General features: G+C 38.1%; 1 protein-coding gene and 1 non-coding gene across 5 annotated transcripts in view; both read right to left on the bottom strand.

Moving 5' to 3' along the window:
* The window catches only part of ZFR (zinc finger RNA binding protein), a 46,781-nt gene that overhangs the window by 13,423 nt on the left and 11,650 nt on the right, over positions 1-21,708 (bottom strand). For 2 of the 4 annotated variants that reach the window (XM_057431107.1, XM_057431110.1), the window contains exons 3-14: positions 15,049-15,331; positions 13,345-13,489; positions 12,279-12,497; positions 10,769-11,016; positions 9,610-9,801; positions 7,595-7,895; positions 6,463-6,656; positions 4,472-4,591; positions 3,426-3,571; positions 2,888-3,050; positions 1,062-1,267; positions 692-842 (exon numbers count right to left, since the gene is read on the bottom strand). In XM_057431107.1, coding sequence (XP_057287090.1) covers positions 692-842; positions 1,062-1,267; positions 2,888-3,050; positions 3,426-3,571; positions 4,472-4,591; positions 6,463-6,656; positions 7,595-7,895; positions 9,610-9,801; positions 10,769-11,016; positions 12,279-12,497; positions 13,345-13,489; positions 15,049-15,331 — 2,368 coding nt within the window. The remainder of the gene's footprint in view (positions 1-691; positions 843-1,061; positions 1,268-2,887; positions 3,051-3,425; positions 3,572-4,471; positions 4,592-6,462; positions 6,657-7,594; positions 7,896-9,609; positions 9,802-10,768; positions 11,017-12,278; positions 12,498-13,344; positions 13,490-15,048; positions 15,332-21,708) is intronic. The other 2 variants (XM_057431108.1, XM_057431109.1) reach the window with 2 other exon arrangements.
* LOC130610943 (small nucleolar RNA SNORA66) lies at positions 18,477-18,613 on the bottom strand. The gene has a single exon (XR_008975121.1). It is a non-coding gene; the product is annotated as a small nucleolar RNA SNORA66 (small nucleolar RNA).

Here is a 21,708-nt window from a genome sequence, read left to right as displayed (position 1 = left end):
TTAGCAGGCGATACTGAAATACTAATGCTGTGACAAGCATTCTATAACAATGGTGAACAGGTTTTGTTCGGCAGAGAACAGACTTTATTCTGTACTTCCCTTCTGGTAGAAATACAGCAAATGGTTTATATTACTTCCCATGAATGGTCTAAGTACTTGAAGTACTTCCTTTTTTATTATTTTTATTTCAAATAGCCAAATTAAAACAAAAAAAAAAACACATTACAAACAAACCACACAAGACTTAGGTAACTAATTGTGGAACCACAAGCCGCTGACACCAATTGGAAACAAGATTATGAGTACAAACAGACTGGCATTAATGGACAACATCAACTTTCAGGCAACAAGCTTCCTGTAACGCTGCACAGATTACCTTTATTGCTGCTTGTAAATAGGTAACAGTCTTTCTTCTGTTAATTTTTATTTCTCAATTAAATGAAATCTATTAAATGATGACTGATACTAAACCACTAGCATACACACCTAGATACTTGTATGGGCACAATATACAGAAAGCCAAACATGCAGCTTAGTCTCTGAATTCATATGGAATCACCCAGAAAATGGAAAGAAACTAAACCTGAGCTATGAAATGTGGCACAGTGAGCCCTGAAGACGTTTGAATTCAGGATAGGTTTCACAGTATCTTTACAAAAATACTAAATCCAAAAATCTGTACTCTACTTACTGCAAGTTGTTTGGGAAGGCTTTCAGCAATACGACTGAGTAATGTCTTTGAAGGTTTCTCAGCACACAACAAAACAAGATTGACGTTTCGGTCTCCACGGAGTAGCAAACCTTTAGCCAAAACGCCTACTCGTAAAACTCCTTTCAAAGCTCTGTGAATTACAGTTAAAAGTTGCATTTAAAATAATACGAAAACCTTAAAACTAATCCTGAAAGTAGAAAAGTGAAATAAAATCAGAGTATTCCACATACTTCTGAAGTCATAATGACATATACCATATCAAAACCCAAACAGAAGCACTGATAACAGTGCAAGGAAAAACTTTAGAAATAAATGATGAAATTCTTAAGAAGTAAAAAATAAAAAATACCTGTCTTTACTGCCATCCTTTTTGTCATCTCCCTCTTTGTTCTTGCTTTTTTCATGATCAGTCATGTTGTCAGAAACAAGTTTCAAAGCACGCTCAGTAATGGAAACAATTTTCTGGACTGCCTGAAGTTCCTCCTCTGTTGGATATATAGCGGCATGTTTGGTCATCACATAGCGGTCATCAGAGGAGTCAGGGCGGCGAAGAGGCTAAAGAGATGAAAAAGCATGTTTCTGAAATCTGAGTATACTTCTAAGTTCACAACCAATAAATGACCGAAAAGCAATTGTGGCTAAACAACAGAATATTCAAACCTTAAATCACTGAAATGTAACAAAACATGAACTGGTGTCCTTAGCATTTTTCACTGGTCACAATCAATCACTGCTGAAAAAACATGAAATGTAATAAATTTAACAACCCCAGAATCAAAATTATCTCCCCAACACAAATATCTATTACCTGTCTATAAACTGAGAAATACTTGCATATTGCTGCAGAATAAAGTATCCATGATAGCATAATTCAAATACAAAGGGACCTCAGGAGGTCCTCACCTCCTCTGCAACCAGGGCTAGCTATAAAACCACATCATGTTGCTCAGGGCTTCATCAGGTTGGTTCTTGAAAACTGCCAGAGACAGAGGCTGCACAATGTTCATGTGGACAAAAAATTACTTCATGTATTCAATCTGAGCCTCTTTTGTGTCAGCTTAAACTAGCTGTATCTCACCCTCTCATGACTGTAAAGAGCCTGGCTCCATTGTCTTTGTAAAGCACAGATATTAGAAGGCTATTACGTCCCTGTGAAGCATTCTCTTCTCCAGGCTGAAGAAGCAGAAGCCCAGATCCCTCAGTCTCTTCTCAGAGGGCACACACTCCAGACCCCTGACCATCCTGGTAGTCCCATACTTTTTTGTACTGGAAAGCCCCAAACTGAATGTAGCATTGCAGACTGGGTCTAACAAAAGCTGACTTCCCTTCACCTGCTGATTATGCTCCTGTTAATAAATTCCAGGATGCTGTTGGCCTTCATTGCTGCCAGGGCACACTGTTGACCCACGTTCAGCTTGCTACCTGCCAAGATCCTCAAACCCCTTTCAGCATGGCTGGTACCCAGTCTGTCACTCCCCAGCCTGTTGTTACTCCTAAGCCTGTTATCAGAACACGAGGTTATCCCTTCCCAAGTGCAGCATTAGACATTTGTCCTTGCAGAACTCTGTAAAGTTCCTGTTAGTCTATTCCTTCAGTCTGCCTCGGTCCCTCTGGTTAGCAGCTCTTCCCTCAAAGGTACAAACTACTCTCTCCACCCCAAAATGATTCAGTTTCATGCCAGCTCCAAACGTTATAAGCACGCACTCACTCCATCACCTTTCAATCATTGATAAAGTGCTAATGAGACAAAACCCAGGATAAAACCCACGTACTACTGCACTTGTTACTGACCTCCAGGTAGAGTATGACACACCACTAACCGTTATCCTCTGAGACTAAGAATCCAACCACTTTTTATCCATACATTTGTCCACAATTAGATTAATAATATTGTATAATGCAATTAAATAAAAGGAGTACACAAATCCAGAGTGACTTGTTATCTCAGAAGAAATAGTATTTGTCACGAAGGCATCCTTTTGTCATTTCAGTGGACTTATTTTGGAAGACAAGTCCACCTACACAGTTTCATTAGCATGTAATTTTTTCTTCACTTTTCCAAATCCTCTAAGAAGTAATGGAGACAACAGAAGTAGCACTGAATAATTTACAGCTCTTAACTATGCTTCCTGGTAAGTTATGATTTTGTCTTTTTCTTCAAGTTAAGAAACTCACAGCTGGTCCTTGGGGCTGCGGAGGCATTCCTGGCCTAACTCCCAGCAGGCCTAGAGGTCCCGGAGGACCATGAGGATATCCTCCATCTGGTATTCTGCGACGGTCATCCCAGTGGTGCTGCTCTTCCTCCATTCTCCTCCAGTACATGTCTTCTTCATATCTCCTGAAGTACATCAATCAAAGTGTTCTCTTTACACAGCAGTTATTACTTGCAGACATTCTAAATAAATTCTTGTAGGTCCTCACTAACTCATTTCTAATAGTCATAAGCAAATACCACAGAACTCTAGAGACTTAACTAAAATGAATGGTTATTTTGGAAGTGAGTCTGAATTTACAGCAAAATAATTCTAGTAAGTCTGCATTCCTCTTGAGAGGCTGAACACTAAAACAAAAACACCAGAGGTATTACAGAAACTTAAGACAGTACAGAGTTCCCAAAACAAGTATTCAAGAAACGTAACTACAGAAGCAGGGTTAGTTTTGGATAATCTGACTGCAGCTTTGTCTTGTTCATTGATAAAAGAGAATGCATTACCTCATTTCCATCCTCCAGCGTTCTTCCTCTTCTCGCCTTCGCCAGTATTCTTCTTTCTGCATTTGTTTCCTCATTTTCTCTTCTTGAATTTTTCTTGCTCGAATACTGGGCTTTACTTCTACTTGCAAGTCTGGGTTTACTTTTTTCTAGTTCAGAAAAAATAATGAATTAAATGTTGTTTTTTCTCTTTTCAAGGTTACAGGGTTCTTCTGAAATATTTAGCACACACTACTGGTCTATGGTAAAATCAAGTAGAGTAAAATGCAGTTATGGAACTGCTTCCAGTAATTTAAAGAAAGGAAATATCAACATACTACAAACAGCATAATTCCCTCTTCACTTACGTGAGAACAAAGCAATTTTAGACTTAAGTGTTGTGAAATACTAAATAATTTGCTGTTCATTCTGTAGCAAGATGAAAAAGCATTTCATCTTAACTAAGGTATGCTTTTTGATGCCCTGCTCCTCAAGGGTTCCTCATACAGGGGCATAACCATGAGTTACTGAGTAAAATTTTCTGGCAGTTTTCTTCTTTCATCTCTTTCACGATTATGCAGGTCCACTGTCTCTCCTCTGATCACAGTAGATTCTTCCAATATAATCTTACAATAATCAGCATGCACACCATATGTCAGTAGAGAGGTATCATTCATGACTAAAAAATCTGCAACACTTGTGACTCCACAAAAGGTTTATGTGGTTTATCCTGCCAAAAACACTGAGCACTACTATTTTACACTATTTGTTATTCATGGTAAATAACAAAGGACCTACTGTTGCTTGCACAGGTTGTACTGTATTTTAGTGTTGCAAAGGTTACCTGAAAGCAACGTTCAAAATATTTAAAAAAAAAAAACCACAAAAATCCAACTTCACAGTCTGCATTACTTCTTTAAAGGCTATACTTGTTAAGAAATATATTCCTGTATCTTTTTTTATATGCTGCTTACTCAAGAGTACCTAATTTGTTCAATTCTGTAAATGTAAGAAGTTGCAGTCAGTCAGCTGTCACGAACTGCAACAGAACCATCAGCATTTCTACTAACCTTATATTGAAGTCTGTGGCGCCGCCCTTTTAAGTGCATCTCCTTGGCATTAGGATCATTAAAACTGCATTCACAAAGTTTACAGTGAAAGCGGATTACCTTGCCTTCATCATTTCTTACCTGGAAAATAAAGTGATACCACATTTGGGATGTGTTATTTGGGATATTTGCTTAAAAAAAAAACAAAGCCACACCAACAAAATCCCCAAAACAAAGCTGATGTAAAAATTAATCTAATTCACTGACACTAGATTCAGACTACATGCTAAAAAGTTCACACAGTAACTGAAAGAAGGCAAAATAGAGCTTTCAATTTACAGACACACCATTTTGCTTGGTAATGAAGAACAAAGTTCTTCCATCTCAGAGAGTACATATCTTTAAACAGAAGCCTGAATATGCTCAGTTGAATTACAAACCTGCAAATCATGAAAAATTTAAATCAGACTTCACTTGCCTTTCTCATGTCACTCACATGAAGAATGTCCCACTGAGCATAAAAGAAGCACACACAATACAAATATGCAAACATGCACAAGCCTTTGCAGGTTCAATGACTTGTCATTCTCATACTCAAGGAGGACCCAGTGAATCACAGGTCAGTCAGCCTCACCTAGATCCCTGGGAAGGTGACGGAGCAGCTAATGCTGGAAACCATTTCCAGGCATAATAAGGGCAAAAAAAAAATCATCAGGAATAGTCTGCATGGCTTCACCATGGGGAAGTTATGCTTGACCAACCTGATAAACTTCTGTGATGAAATGACAGCCTGGTAGAGGGGAGAGCAGTTGAAGTTGCCCACCTGAACTTAAGTAAGGCCTTCGACACAGCCTCATCATAATATCCTCATACAGAAACAGTTGATCTGTGGGCTGGATAAGCATATAGAGAGGTGGACTGAAAACTGGCTCAATGGTGATCGGTAGAAAGAAGCCTGTTTGAAGGCTAGAAACTGGCAGTACATCCCAGGGATCACCATTACATCCAGTCCTGTTTAACATCTTCATTGATGATCAGGGTGACGGGGCAGTGTGCACTCTCTGCAAGTTTGCCCATGACACAAATCTGGGACGACTGGCCCATATACCAGAGGGTTGCACTGTCATCCAGAAACCGGAGATCTTGATGTTCTGGAGCAATGAGCTGACAGGAATCTCATGAAGTTCAAAAAGGGGAAGTGCAAAGTTCTGTACCCAGGGAAGAACAACTGCACCACTTTATGCTGGAGGCCATCCTGCTGAAAAACAGCCTGGCTGAAAACCCTGGGGGTCCTGGTGGACACCCAAGTTAAATGTGAGTCAAGCTGAGTGTGTCCTTGCAGCAAAGAAGGTGAATGCCATCCTGGATTGCAGTAGGCACGGTATTGCCACCAGCTGGAAGGAGGTGATCCTTCCCCACTAACTCTGTCCTGGTGAGGCGGTGAGGCCGCTCTTGGAGTCCTGTGTCCAGCTCTGGGCTCCCAGTACAAGAGAGACATGGACATATTTGGAGAGAGTCCAACAAAGCGCCCACAAAGATGATGAAGGGACTGCAGCATCTCTGTTCTGAGGAAAGGCTGGGAGAGCTGGGACTGTCTAGCCTACAGAAGAGCAGGTTGAGGCAGGATCTTAATGTTTAGAAATGTGTAAAGGAATGGTGCAAAGAGGACAGAGCGAGGCTCTTCTTAGTGGCTCCCAGGACAGGACTAGAGGCTGTGGGCACAAACTGGAACACAGAACATTTCCTCCAAAACACTTTTTTACTATGAGGGTAACTGAGCCCTGGCACAGGTTGCCTGGGGAAGCTCTGGAATCTCCATCTATGGAGATACTCAACAGCTGCCTGGGCTTGGTCCTGGGCAATGGCTCAAGGTGGCACCACTTGAGCAGAAAGACTGGATGAGGTGACATCCAGAGGTTCCTTCCAACCTCAACAACTCTGTGATTCTGGTTAATGTTGAACAAATTTTCACTAATACAGTTAAAAAATATTACATGTTTTCATATCAATACCTCCTCCACATAGTCATGGCCCACTGGCTGGACATCACTCTGCAAAGCAGCAAGAGTTGTGGGAGTCACTGGTTCAGCTGATGTCTCTGGTTTTGTTTCCTGTGTTTGTACTGTAGCAGGAGGAGTTGTTTTAACAGTTTCGGCTGATTTCATCTCTTCCAGTTTGCTTCCTGTTGTCTGAAGCTTATTGCCACCTACAAATCAAAAAAGTTAAATCATTAACTTTCATAAAATGAGAATACGATTACACATAATGTGCAAACTGAAGACTTTTTCTGCAAATATCAATGTAACGGCCAAAGCATTATCAGTCATTTAAAATGAATTAAAACTTAAACATATTTCAAATACAATTAAACATTTTAGAAAATAAGTTTAACAATATTCAAGTTACTTAGACACTTCACTTTTCATTTCAGCAAGAAAAACTTCTGCTTTATATAACTGACATTTTTATTATATATATTATAGATATATTATACATAATAATTTTCATGCTGAATGGACTAAATGAGAACAACTCAGCAAATATATTTTAATAATACCCTTTTTGTCATCATTTTTTTATCCATTTACAAAAAACCTAAAAAGCACTTTAAAATCTTAAAATGTCTGTACTAACAAATGTAATATACTCTCAATGTTGCAATTGCACAGGTCTTTCCTTGAAGAGCAGGATAGCTTATTGTGGAATTGCTGGTTCTCAACTCTTAATATCTGTCATGCTCATTTTAAAAAGAAACTTCAAAAAAGTTTCCACTGTTACAAGGATGTTTCAGTTGCCCAGTTATCAACTGCCAACCTCCCCCAGGTTGCCTTAACAGTCCAGGCTGTAAACTGAAACCAAGAGCAACTGGACTATGAACCAGCAGCAGCTACAATGTAAGAAACCAAAGGTGGAAGGTTTCTTATGAAGGTGGGAAAAGCCTCTGAGAGAGCTCCGGTGGAGACAACTGGGCAGAAAACACCATAAATTTTAAAGCACAATCTTTATATAAATTCTTATATTCACCAGTAATTCTCTTAAACACAGAGTTACTCAAGTATAAAGTTAACTAAATATGTTTGTATTTACTGCATTAAGTCTTATAAACAAATATAGAATAGGTTAGGTTTCAAAATAAAGACTGACTTCTGTACTTGCCAACAAAGTTTATTTTCGGTGTAGATATTTTCTTTACAGGTATATTAGCAGGAGTTGAAGATGTTTTGTTGCTGGATGCAGTATTAAGTGGTGTGTTTGTCGTGGGAGTAAGAATTTTCACTGCAGAAGATGCAACAGAGGAGTTCACAGTACTGCTGCTAGTTGCTATATTTGAAGCAGAGGCAGTTGGTTTAGAAGCAGATGTAGATGTTGAAGAAGTAGCTTGTGTAACCACATTTGGTTCAGTTGAAGGAATGGGCTTGCCAAGTTTTGTGTGCAACTTCACCACCTGTAAAAATGAAGAAAAAATCTTAATATGAACCCCCTGGAATAACTATAAAAAGTTATGTAACACAAACATCACATAACTAAAAAAAATCAATTAACTAAAAGTTAGTTATTGCTTCTTTACAAAAAGTGATCTTGGCAATCATACAAACACACACAAAAAAATCCCTACACATGTAAAAGCTCTTGTCATCTGTAACAAGAAAGTAGTTAACAGTTACCTCACATTGCTCATTTCCATTAGAAATTCAGACATTTACTCCTAAAGCTGTGCAGATGAGAACGGAACGCCAATAACTCAGAAGTCAGTGCAACTCCAGGAAACATAATGCTCCAACTGTTTCAATGTGATTGTTTTGTTGCCTGGTTGCTTTTACTCTTCCTCCAACAGTGCAGTGCATAGAAATATCTCATTTTCAAGTAATATTTGTAAATAAAGAGATATTTAATAGAGATTCAACAACACTGTCTCCCTTGATCGCTGTATTTCAAGACTATTCGTATTTAAAGAATTTCCAGGTTGCCTAGCAAAACCAAACAGATTCCCTAGGCAATGGTTTTCTTTTTTTAAAAACCACAACAAAAAAAAGGCCTATCTGCAGAGATAGTTAAGGAGTATGCAAGAGGTGTACTTCAGAGCTCTTTAGTATCTCACAGAAAGTAAAGAGGTATACGCTTATTCTTAAAAGCAACAAGCAGAGGCCTTTCCACAACATCCTTGAAATAGAGTAATACTGCTTTTTGGTGACAGCTTATCACCTGAAAAAGCAAAATACGTAGTCCATAAGAACAAACCATGCAAAATCACAGCAGTACTGTGAACTCCTCCTGTGAACACTAAGCAAGTCTATCTAAATACAATCTTTGCTCTTGTGGGAAATGTGTTTTAAATCTAGTGAGATTTATGTATTTTAATACATACAATTAGTGATGCCACTTTGTACAGTGTTCTAAGGTGCAAAATATTCAGCTACAAAACCTGAATATTAATACTGTATTTATTCCTAACATTAATCTCTCCAGAGTTATGAGGAAAATCCGTATGCTGACACTGCATTTACTATTGTATAGCTGAATTTAAAACACAGGTCACAGGGGTTTGCAGAGCAGCCCACAGTCTTTATTCCACAATACCCACCTAACTGCACCCAAACAATAGGGAAAACATGATTATCAAAAGTCTTTCAATTTCCTTATAAGATCTACTACAGGACATTGTTCTTCACTCCCAATTGCCAATTTTCTTTGCAGGAAAATACATAATATTCCTGTCCCTCAGCACTGACTCAGTTTACAGTGTTTCAAAGTGCACTGAAAGCTTCACAGCACCAGAGGATTAAGAAAAATACCAAGAAAAGTCCTGAAAAGAATGAGGAGGCACAAACATGCAACTGCATGTCCTCATTGACCCTTTTCCCCAACTTACTCTACATTCTTCCTACAATTCACATACCCCAAGACACCCTCTTCTCATTCATGCCCCCAATACACCCTCTTGCCACTGATGATACATGGTAGCATTTGTCCCACCTTCTTCCAACAAGGCCCTTCCAACAGTAAGCTGAAAGATTATTTTGAAATAAAAAGCAGAACCAAATGTCTTTAAACAAAATAATTATATTATAGGGTTTTGCATATTTTCTCTTCTCTGAGAAAAAATTATGTGAAGAAATACACAAATGACTTGTATAGAAAGAACAAGAGAAATCTCTTACTTTCTGATGCTTGGCTCCACGGATATGGGCAGCATAAGCATCTGCCCCTGTACAAGACACATCACAAAGCTCACAGCGCAACTGATTCTGAGTTCCACGAGCAGAAGTGCTGCTATTACTGGTGTTCTGGGAAGCTTTTAATGCTGCTTCTTTCTTTTTGTGTTTCTGGCCTTCCAAGTGCTCTTTATAAGTCTGTTTAAACAATACGCACACAATAAGCTGTCTTAAGTACTGCTTGTGCATCATTCATGTGAGTACATGTAATACAGAACATGGCATAAAACACATGCTTTGTATAACAAATATTTCCTACACTGAGCATTTCTTCCACATGACATGCTCTAAGGCATTAGCAGGACACTTCTAAGACCAATATATTGTCTTCTCCACTGCCAGGATTCCATTAGGTAATACAATGTGGGCTTTTCTCCTCTGATGTCTCACTTCCTCAATCAAATACTGGTCAACACATATTACTGGTGAAAACCTGATATGATCAGAGAACTGCATGGAGAATGCACTGCATTCAACTTCCTTGATTTGAATTTTCCTTGAACAAGAGCACAGTGATCAAGAGAAGGAAAAAAATCAATTTAAAAGAAGGCAGTGCATAAATAAAGCTGTGCTGAAAATGAAATGCAGAAGTTGGTATTCGTTCATACACAACAGTTATTCTGGATTGCTCTCTGGCAATCTAGAGAGCAGCAGGGTGGGAAGTATTGACAAGTTTACTGAAAGACTAAGAACTGTTCAGCCAGGCACAAGCATAAGCACGCTGCATGAACTGGTATCTACTTCCTACGCATCTGAATAAACTTGCAGGCTTACCATTAACAAAACTAATGTAATTCCACAGTTTTAAAAAAAATACTCTCTAACGGGTTTGCTATGCTAAAAAAGCAAATCAAATTTAATGTTTAGAATAATTCTGAAGTCCAAAGTACAGCTGAAGCTTCTCTGTAGAAGCTCAGGGGATGTATCTTTATGTCTTCGCATAGGAACTCTTTCTACAATAGCTCACATTTTCATTTAATTATTCCTTTGACAGAAGTATAGAATCAGGTCTTTAAAAGTTAACACATATTCTTAAAAGGGTCAGTTTCTTAGCTGAATAAATTATGACTAAACTTTATAGCAGAATATTACATAATAAAGGTACCTGTGGTCCAGCACAGCTGATCTTACAAACATCACAGTAGTGGATCTGGGGTGGTTTGGGAGGTTGTTTTGGTTTCATTTGCTTATTTTGGAATGGTGCCTTTTTAGTAAAGGTGGTCCCTGTCCAAGCAGCTGTTGCAGCTGCAGCAGCAGCGGCTGCTGCTGCTTGTTTCTGTTGCTGCTGCTGTTGCTGGTAATAGGACGATGCAGCTGAATACACTGCAGCTTCGTAGCCAGAATAAGAGGTACCTCAAAGATCAAAATAAAATAATGTTACATCACTGTTCACCATGTATCGATTACATAATATACTAATATCAAAACATGTTGCATAATAGATTTGGAAGGTAGGGGACAGGACATAAATGACTTATTGAGATCTTCTTAGGCAGTCTGAATTTTCCTTGATGTTTTAAATTACACAAATATATAGCTAGCAGTTTTATCAGGAATGTACTTGACTCTAGACACATCTCTGCAGACACACAGTTGTATTGCATACGTCAAAGCATCCCTAAAGAATATGTGAAATTTCTGGTATGTCTGGTAAGACCAAGTACGCTGTAAAAGATTTATCAAAGGCCAACTGAAATAAGCAGTCTTCCAGAAACAGATTTGCTGTTCAAGTTTCCAAATGTCAAGGAGGAGAAACACTATGTACAGGAAGTGTAAAAAAAAAAAAGAAAAATTAAGATAAAAGGCAGAATGGATAAGTACTATTCCATTCTATCGCACTGCTTTAAGCTGTTTTTGTGCAGAAAAGCTGTTTGCCTGCTAATGCCTGATTATACAGTCCTTGATTTGTAGTACCAAAGTTGATTAAATCAAGGAAACTGGGCTTCCATACCTTTAAGCCAGTTTCCCCATAAACTTTCTATACCTACTGGTTCTACTATTTTAATCCTCTGATCAGGCTCTGCCTCAAGGAAGTCTTAAAATCCCTTTTTAAACAGAAAAACCAGAAAGTTCGAGACAGCTGTAAGATGCCAGCTGATTTAACATCTGCTTTAAATTTAACATCTTTTAATCTTTAACTACTTTTTGGATTTCTCATGTTTGAAGGAAAGTGGGGTTTTCAGCACTTATCCTCTTCCCATTTTGTGTCAAGATACCCCAAATTTACATTGGACTGCTCCTCTCTGTCTCTGTAACTGCTGTTTGATTCCAGTACGCTCCCTTCCAATTTCCTTGGGTAGTATTTGTGTGGCTGCGTTTCCTTATTTTTTCTATCCCCCATCTTTTCTTCTAAAACCTTACAGGAAGTCACAGTACACTATGCACACAGCAATGCAAACACTTTGTATATTCTCACTTTGTATATACATATAACACAATAGGCACATAAAAACATCAAACTTCTTTTACAGCAAAATATTTTGCCATTCTAGTGATGTAACTGGTTGATACTTATCAGTAAATTATGATGTAATTGAACATCAACTGATAATATCCTGAGTACTCAAAAGTAGCAACTGCAAAGATGCCAGCAACATAATATGCAAAATTCTTACCAGAGTAAGTAACTGCTGTTGTACTGTATGTCGCACTTTGAGTATAGGATGGAACCACTGTAGCTGCAGCTGCTACTGGCTGCACAGTAGATGATACTGGATATATAGAAAACGTAGTTGTTGCTGGACTTGGGGTTGCGGGTTTTATAGCTGTCACTTGCCGTGTTTGCTGGGCCTGGGTATACTGAGTTGCTCCTTGGCTATATCCTGCTTTTGGAGCTAATTAGGATAGAAAATAAAAATGTGCAAACATTGCCATGTTTTAGTTGAATGAAATGCAAACCATATTAAGTGATACTTAACTATATGCTGGGGAATAAAAGTGTAACAAGTGGTTTTTGTTTTGGTGCTTTTGTTTTGATTGGTTTTTGGGCTTTGTGTTGTGATTTGTTTGTTGGGTTGTTTTTCTTTGAAGTTTCTTTTTTTGGTGTGGGTTTTTTGTTTTGTTTTTTTTAGTTAAAGTCATGCACGTCTCACACATGTATACTGTGTATCACACAACTGTTTAATCAGTGTCACAGCTCACACTAGTAAGCATCAGATGTATTAACTGTGCTGCTATGTTTTCTTTCCATGGTTTTACTAGAGTACACAAAACCAAAGCAAACCTAAACTTTTCTATTATTTCTAAAATAAACAGAATTTATGTTTTGTAGCAATCATGACATAACTACATACAGCAATCATAAAGAACTACATGCATTAACTAAAGAATTAAAAATGAGTCTTTCTAATCAAATTATCGTTTGAACCCATCATGAACTATTTGAACCTATTTCAGTAAGGTTTCTAGAAACATCAACAAAAAGTTTGCCTACAAGTGTGTTTTGAGTGTACTTATTAACAGTATAAACCTGAGAGATAGTTACTTATGGCAACATCATACTAATGTTCAAAGTCTAAGTGCAGCAAATTTTTCTACTCATTGACACCAATTACATGACAAAATAAAACAAAAATACCCCAACATATCTGGATAATGTGAAATACTAAGAAAACTATTTTCAGCTCTTAAAGTAGCACACAGACTGTGTGGAATGACAGCAGTCTGAATAATGCCACCCACCTGTCCGGTAGTACGACTCAGCTACTGAAGGCTGCGGCTGGGCAGCAGCAGCCACAGCTGCCGCAGTTGCTGCTGGTTGCTGATAGTATTGCTTGCTGTCATAAGCTACAGCTGGTGCAGTAGACCGAACATAAGAATAGGAATCCTAAAAATGAAAAAAAAGGAAAATCAGCAGATTTCTCCTTGAAATATATGCCTGGAGTACTAAAAGCCATTAGCAGAGTCAAACAAACAATGTATTTTCTTCTTGTCCATTAGAATTAAAAAAGTGTGCAGATATAGTACATACAAATAAATACATTAAAGAAATAAGATTTATGTTTACAGATACTTCAAGCCTGAAAACAACCCTGATGGTCTTTTTCAGACTTGATACAGGAATTAACCTCATGCTATGAGGTCAATGGTTCCACTAAAAGAGTTGTGGTCTCTCCCACATGAAGACAGGCAGAGGTACCTAGAGTTGTCCAGCCTAGGAGAAGACTCCAGGGAGACTTTACAGCAGCCTTCCAGTACCTAAAGGGGCCTACAGGAAATATGAAGAGAAACTTTTTACAGGGGCCTGTAAGGATAAAACAAGGGGGAATGGCTTTAAACTCATTAGATATTAGGATGAAATTCTTCCCTGTGAGGGTGGTGAGACACTGGCACAGGTTGCCCAAAGTTGTGGCTGCCTCATCCCCAGCAGGGCCAGGTTGGACGAAACTTAGAGCAACCTGGTCTAGTGGAAAGTGTCCCTGTCTCTGGCATGAGGGGTTAGAACTACACGATCTTTAATGTCCCTTCCAACCCAAGCCATTCTATGATTCTATTAAACCTCTTTCCCTACCAAATTATTTGTAATTATGAGTATACATACCACTGGAAAGCCTCTTAAGTTACAATTCATTGACATATGTAACAAACCATAAAAGCTATATGAAAGAATTGAGAACATGCAGCAATAGTCCTCTTAAACAAACCAAAATACTATGCTTAAACTTAATGCCTTAAATTTAGAATTAGAAAGCTAAGATTATTACAAGAGACATACTGTTTTAACATCCTACACGAACACAGAAAAACAGTTTCCTTTTGTAGAAGCCTGTAGCCACAAGAGGTTAGGCAGTGGTCTCACAAAAGGTACCCAAAAACTACCAAAAGTGTAGTTCCTCTTCCAGGGCAATCTTTTATTCTTGTATGTTTGGTACTAGAACTCAAGTGGCACGCACAAGTCTGACAAGAGAATTACTTCTACCTGCACCAAAAATTTTTATTGGACCAGTTTTTTCATCTACATCAGTTCCATGGCATAGTTTACTGCACGCCACTTGAATATTTAAAATATCTGAAACAAGACTATTGTATCACCTATATCATTTTCCGTAAGTGGTGGAAAACTACTCTTTTCAGCAGTAGTTTCAGAAAATCACTTGGAGGTAAACATCAATTAACTGCTGATTGTGTGAATGTCTAAATCTTAGCTCCTGGAGTACTATTGCTGATAGTCCTTTATACGGGCCATAAGAGACCGCACTCATTTCACCTTCTATGAGTCTTTGCTACGAAGTAATTTGAGTCATACTTGAACTGTGATTCAGAGAGTGAAAACCCCAGAAATATCATCCCATCATTACTTATATCAACATTACTTACCCAAACAGGCCTCCTCCTTTTAATGCATCATTTAAAAATCATACAACAGAAGTAACTCTTGGAACCCACCTGGTAATTCTGCGTAGTGACAGGAGGTGGTGGTGGTGGAGCTTCTTGTTGCCTCTGTGTGTAACCATAATCTGTAGCTGTGTGCGCTGTAGGATAGCCTCCATATGCAGCAGCTGTTGCAGCAGCTGCAACAGCTACAGGGGCAGGCCTGGCCACTGCAACTGTGGCTGCTGCTGGAGCATAGGCTGCAGTAACAGTGTGTGCAGCGACTGGTGCCTGGTGGACAGTGTAGCTAGCAACTGTAGTTGGATGGGAGTAGGCTACACCCGAAGCTGGCTGCTGGCTACATGGGAAAAAGACAGTAAGCAAATAATTAATTAATCCGGCACACAAAACTGATGCCTACGCATTTCAAAATCCAAGATTTTATTAATAGTTGCCTGTTCTAAAAACAGATCTGAAGTAGCTAGTATACATACACTCGAATGGCTGTTACTACCTCTCTTTCACCCCCACTAAAAAGGCTGTTACCATTTGAAGTTTCTGTAGATGCATGTTATGTTGTGTAGGTGAAGACTTTCTTAGCAAGGGGAGGGCGTTTGGTTTTTTTTTTTCCAAGTGGTGGAATACAAGTCTTTAATTCAAAGTAATACAGAAGTCTTAAACTGATAACTTTCTGTAACTGACAAGTTTTTAGATGTAGTTCTTCAATAAAACTAACCTGCCTGTCAAATTAAGAAAAACACAACTTTTCTGTAAGAGCTCATTACTGACCTGCATTTGCATGTTTTTCAATAAAGCATATTCAAGTAATGAGATTTTAAAGCTTCCACAAAAATTAGCTCAGAACTCTTACAATTAAGGCAAAGACACATTAAATACACACTTAGGATAGGGAACTTCTCCCACAGAACTTTAGCATTGTAACAGCTGGCCCTGGTTTCTCATACAGAAATCCACTGTCTCACAATACGTTGCATCAAAAGAACAGACAATGAGGTGGAGCAAGACAACTGCTATGAGAGCTCTGGCAATCTTCCAGGCACATACTGAGACTAATCTGCCTCTCTAAAATTTGCAGGTAGGACATTAACATTTGGCTATTTACTAAGAATGAGTAACTATTAACAGTGGAAATAAAAAATTCTGGCCTCAAAGGTTTAGTTATTTAAACTAAATTACTAGGCAATAACTAAAACACCTCAATATTGTCCAACATTGAGATGTCTTCTGATTAGAAGCTTAGAATAGTTATTATAATTTTTAAACAGTGAAATAGGCAAAATACCACTATCTGGAACAACGATGTAAAAGTGGCGACTGCGTGATTTTTCTGAATTTTGTAGTACACTTCCTGCACTGCTCTTCAGTAATACTTAAGAACCTCTGTGGGCTTTCACATCTCCACAGCACTATTAAAACAAGATAATTAAAAACCAGCTCCATGACTATCAAAGAGGTAGAATCCCCTGTTTTTCAGAAGAAAATAGAAGAATGAAATCTCACTTGAAGCAAATATACTCAGTGGCACAATGGAGCTGCGGTATGGTCCTGTAGTAAGGCAGAACCACGCAGCCATTCGCTCACTTTTTCCCTCGTTTCCTTTCCCCCACTCCAGGCAGGATGGGGAGAAGAATCAAAAGAAAGCAAGCCCCACTGGTTGAGATAAAAACTAAATAACTAAAGCATAATATAAAACTACTGCTACTACTACTAAGGGAAATAACAGAGGGAGAGAATATGAAACTAAAAAGGGAAGAAAGGAAAAAAAACCCCAATAAACACAGGGGATGCATAATACAATTGCTCATCAACCGATTCCTCATCAACCAATACCAAGCCTGACCTGAGCAGCGATCTGGGTAACTCCCCCCTGTTTAGATACTGGGCATGATGTGCTGTGGTATGGAATACCCCTTTAGCTAGTTTGGGTCGGGGGTCCTCTACTTGCTTACCCCCAGCTTCTTGTGCCCCTTCTCACTGGCAGAGAATGAGAGACTGAAAAGCCCTTGATCACGGTAAACATTACTGAGAGACAGCTAAAACATCCGTGTGTTATCAGCGCTGTTCTCAGACTAAAACCAAAACACATCCCTGCACCAGCTACTAGAAAGAAGAAAAAAAACTGTTACAGCTGAAACCAGGACATATGGTTATGCTCAAATCCAAAAGAAACAAATTACATTATTTTTAAGTAAAGACTGCAATATTCTCTCTGACACAACTACAAGAAACAAAGTACCTTTTAACTACACATACTACTATTTTTGTGAAAGACATTTCTGTAACTCCCTTACATTTAGTAAAACTATGTGTTTTTATAAAAAAATATTTTGGCATTTTAATTAAAGAAGAATCCATTAACTTCAATGTATTAAAAAGAATTCTCACTGCAGAAACAGAGAAAATTTTATTGCTTCCATAGCTGAACTCCACATTCTTCCCATTACAGGCCCATAACTGCTTAGAAGATCACCTGCATTCCATCCAAATTTAAGGCAGTTTTGAATAGTACTCACTACTCTATTTCATTTTAATTTCTTAACATAACAGTAGAACAAAAAGACCTAAACCGCTTTGATGTAGCTCCCACCATTTGAAACAATTCCTCCTACCTGATGTACATAGGAAGATTCTCTGTTTTGTCAGTTTAAGGTCAGAAATCAAGCTTCACCAGAAAATTCAGGAATATCATTTTATGATGGTAAAAGTATAAAATTAGTCTGCATTACGTACATAACTAACAGTACAGAAGTGTAAAATATTCGCTAATTCTAAGACATTACCATTATCATATATATCAACTAAAAATAAACTGAACTGAGAAAATGGACAGCAGACTGTCAGACTTGGACTGTAGGTGAACACCTCAACAGTCCAATACTGCCAACAAGGAAAGTGCTGCTTCCCCCTATCTCCACTCTTATTCTTCCCTTCTTACACATACCAAACCTAGCTATGCCATTCTATTCCACCCCTGGTGTTAGTTCTGCTGCTTCTCAAGCTATTCAATGCACTGATTCAACTCATTAATCTAGAACAAAATCATGCTGTTTTTTTATCCTGGGCTCATTTTCTAACATGGTAGAAATGTTAGAAACATTGAAGCTTACAAAACAAGTCTGCTGAGTGCCATAACTCACATAAGTTATACATAAGGAAACAAGGAGGAAAAAAAAAGGTGATGAGGGGTTGGGGGTGGAGAGAAGAAAGAACAGGGACCTGTCCAGGAAGCTTTAAGTTGGCTCTCCCAAGTTGCATGAAACTGCGTTGAATACAACAAAGTGCTGACAACATCTGTGAAGTAATACTACCAGTCAGTTTGTCAAAGAAATGCTTTTGTTCTCAGAATACGTATGATTAAAGCTATGTGACAGTTTTCAGTATTTAATATTGTGAAGAGATTATGATCATTCTCAGCAGGGCTATTAACAAGATTCTGGTATAGACAACTTAATATCTTCTGTGCTATTTTTGGTACCAAGATTCCTTATCATGGTATAGAAGTAACAGCCCCAATCATTTCATTTATTGGGCTAATACAGTTCTATGACCATGTTTATTTTAGCAAACCTGTTCCCCTTGCTTCTGCAACATCATGCAGAGCTAGTGATCGAGTTTGCATGACTACAAGAAAAATATTACAAGTGGATTGCTTCCTCCTTTTTAAATGTTAGGCTGTGTTACTGAAATTTATGGTGACATCTTTTCTACATTTATGACATTCCTTTCTCTCCCCGCAGTCTTACTGAAAACCTTTAGAAATAAAGATGACCAGACACTTTCATGTAACTAATTTACATAAAAAGATTTTTGTGCCAACTTCATCATCTTGTTTACTGCCTTAGCACATTTGCTGATATGAACTTACTTCCTCCTAAATTATTTTGCTGAACTCCTTATTCCATTAATCTTCCTTGCTGTTCATCTCTCCACCTATCCTAGCATTCTCTAACCTTCTCTCTCGACTAAAGATGGCAAGAACCATATGCCTCATTTCAGATGAAGTTTCAGTTGTGCTACACTAAAAGTCTACTGTCCCAGTGTTTTCAAACAGTCTAGTTTCCTCAGGGCAATTTTTTGTAAAGTTACCTGTGTACTGACAGCATTTTCCTTGCATAAAGTATGACATGCCATACTAATACACTAAGTACGACTGAGAACTCCACTGGAATTGTTTCTATTTGATAACAGAAATCTCTTCTACTAACCACCTGTACCAGTTCCTTCTCCACAATTCTTTTACTAATCTCTACCTGAAGTAATGATTTTCTGTGCTGCACCACATCAAGTATTTCAGCTTAGTCCCAATAAATAAGACTCCAAACGATTCAGGCACATAATCTAGTTATTAGAGCAACAATGAAATAGAGTATGTCAGCTGAGCTAAGGTAACAAACCACAAGCATGTTCTTCACCGCAACAAAGAAAGTAATTCAGTTTAGCTTAATCCCCTAATACAGCGAGGAAACGTTGAAACAAATTACTCTGCATGTTCTATGGGCTACACACAAACAAACAGGTACCACAGCAAACATGGAAGCTAACTCACTGATCTGGTAACTTAAAAGAGTTACTCCCTGCCCAATTCTACATCACAAAATCAATTCAGCTACAGTACAGCTTTTAAAAAAGTCTAATTCTAGGTAGATACTTGGCCAGGAAAATTCCAGCCTGAACACTTATATTTAGTCAAGCTGTATTAAAACTTCAGCAACAAACTGTCCACACCCTGACAAGCTCTCAACAGAATTTGTTAGCCACCACTACTCCATATTAGTTATTAAACCAACTACAATAATTTCATGTATCTGTTGGTAACTTTTCTTCTCCTTGTGAACACCCAGAATATTCAAGCAGCAATTAAAAACCTTTTCTGAACTCCACAAAGATCTTCAAGGACAGTGTAGCAGTGTTTTTAATACAGAAAAAGAAACATGGACTTCCAAGCTGAAGCAACAAGCTAGCAGCACAACCTAAAATTACTAAATCAGAAGCTGGACAGGACGCAGAAATTACTAATAAACAGTCCACTTAACAACCAGTTCCAAAATCACAGATTTGTCTAACTTAAATAGCCACAAAATGTAGGTTTGCAAATGGGCAACGTTCTTACACAAAATGCTTAGATGAGAACTTACGTTATAACTACTAGATCACATATAGCAGAACCGTCACTTGCTGGTTACTCCTATGTAGCAACACTGCTAGGTCTGGATTTCCTGTGATGTACCAGCCCAAGAATGACTGAGAAGTAAGAGCAATTAAGAAATCAATACTGAATTATCTTCTGTAGAACATCCGGTTTATGATCTTTTCCTTTTCCAGCTACTGGCTATTTCTAGTAAAAATGTGTTGAGGCTTTTTCTGAAAAAAAGTAAACTGAAAGCAGAAAGCTTTATTTTTTGCACATTAACAATATCAAGAAAACAAAACACTGTGACATAATGCCATCTATTTTGCCAAGTAATAATTTAGGATGACTTAAGATTGTAAGATACTTCAGCTTCCATTTTAAGTTATCTGTGGAGCAAGTCACGCATTAAGAAAATTAGTAAGTTATTTGTAGCAATTATTGTCAGAGAAATACAACATATTTTCATCTAAGATAGATAGCACTGTAGCTCCGTAAAATGTACAGAGGAAGCACATATAAGGTTCCCTCTAAGTCTTGTTTTTCATCACACGACTGATATAAAACCAAAAGAGAACTATAACTCATGTGCACATAGCTGAATAAAAGCAAAAAACAACCTCAGTGCATATCTGAACTAACAACTGTTGTGGTTTAAGCCTAGACAGTAACTCAGAACCATGCAGCTGCTCACTCACTTTCCCCCCTTTTCCCTTTCCCCCACTCCAGGCAGGATGGGGAGGAGAATCAAAAGAATGTAGACCCACAGGCTGAGATAAGAACAGTCCAATAACTAAAGTATAATATAAAACTACTACTAATAATAAGGGAAATAACAAGGTAAAAGAATATAAAATAGAAAGGGAAAGGGGAAAAATCCCACCAATAAACACAAAGGATGCACAATACAATTGCTCACCAGTCGTCAACCAATACCCAGCCCAACCTGAGCAGTGATCTGCGTGACTCCCCCCAGTTTATATACTGGGCATGATGTGCTGTGGCATGGAATACCTCCTTGGCTAGTTTGGGTCAGGGGTCCTGTGTCTGCTCCCTCCCAGATTCTTGTGCCCCTCCTCACTAGCAGATGATGAGAGACTGAAAAGTCCTTGGAGAGAGTAAACATTACTGAGCAACAACTAAAACAGCCGTGTGTTATCAGCGCTGTTCTCAGGCTAAAACCAAAACACATCCCTGCACCAGCTACTAGGAAGAAGAAAAATAACTGCTACTGCTGAATTCAAGAGAAGATCCCACACACAGACATTAATGCTGCTATTCCAGCCCTTTTTAGGGTGCTGAACACTAAAAACTCTCCTAGAGGCTAAGAACATCTTAAATTTTTTAGTTTTGTGAAGAGTGCTATTCTGATGTAATGATCAGGACCAAAATTTTGACCCTCCTAAAGTAATTTTTAAACTATGAATATCTTGAACTAAATTCCCCCACTAATTAAGACTTATTTCTTGAAATTTCAAGAAATCACAAAAGTAAATTCTAACTTTAAAGTAAAATACTAAATCTAAAATTTAAAATACTAAACAAAAAAATACTAATTTACTAAAGTAAATTCTAACTTTAAAGAA

The sequence above is a fragment of the Pezoporus wallicus genome, unplaced genomic scaffold, assembly GCF_028554395.1.
Source record: "Pezoporus wallicus isolate ANWC-B61680 ecotype Strahan unplaced genomic scaffold, APGP_CSIRO_Pwel_v1 contig_8692, whole genome shotgun sequence".
Lineage (NCBI taxonomy): Eukaryota > Metazoa > Chordata > Aves > Psittaciformes > Psittacidae > Pezoporus > Pezoporus wallicus.
The sequence above is the reverse complement of the archived record's forward strand: the minus strand, read 5'-3'. Positions and strand labels throughout refer to the sequence as shown.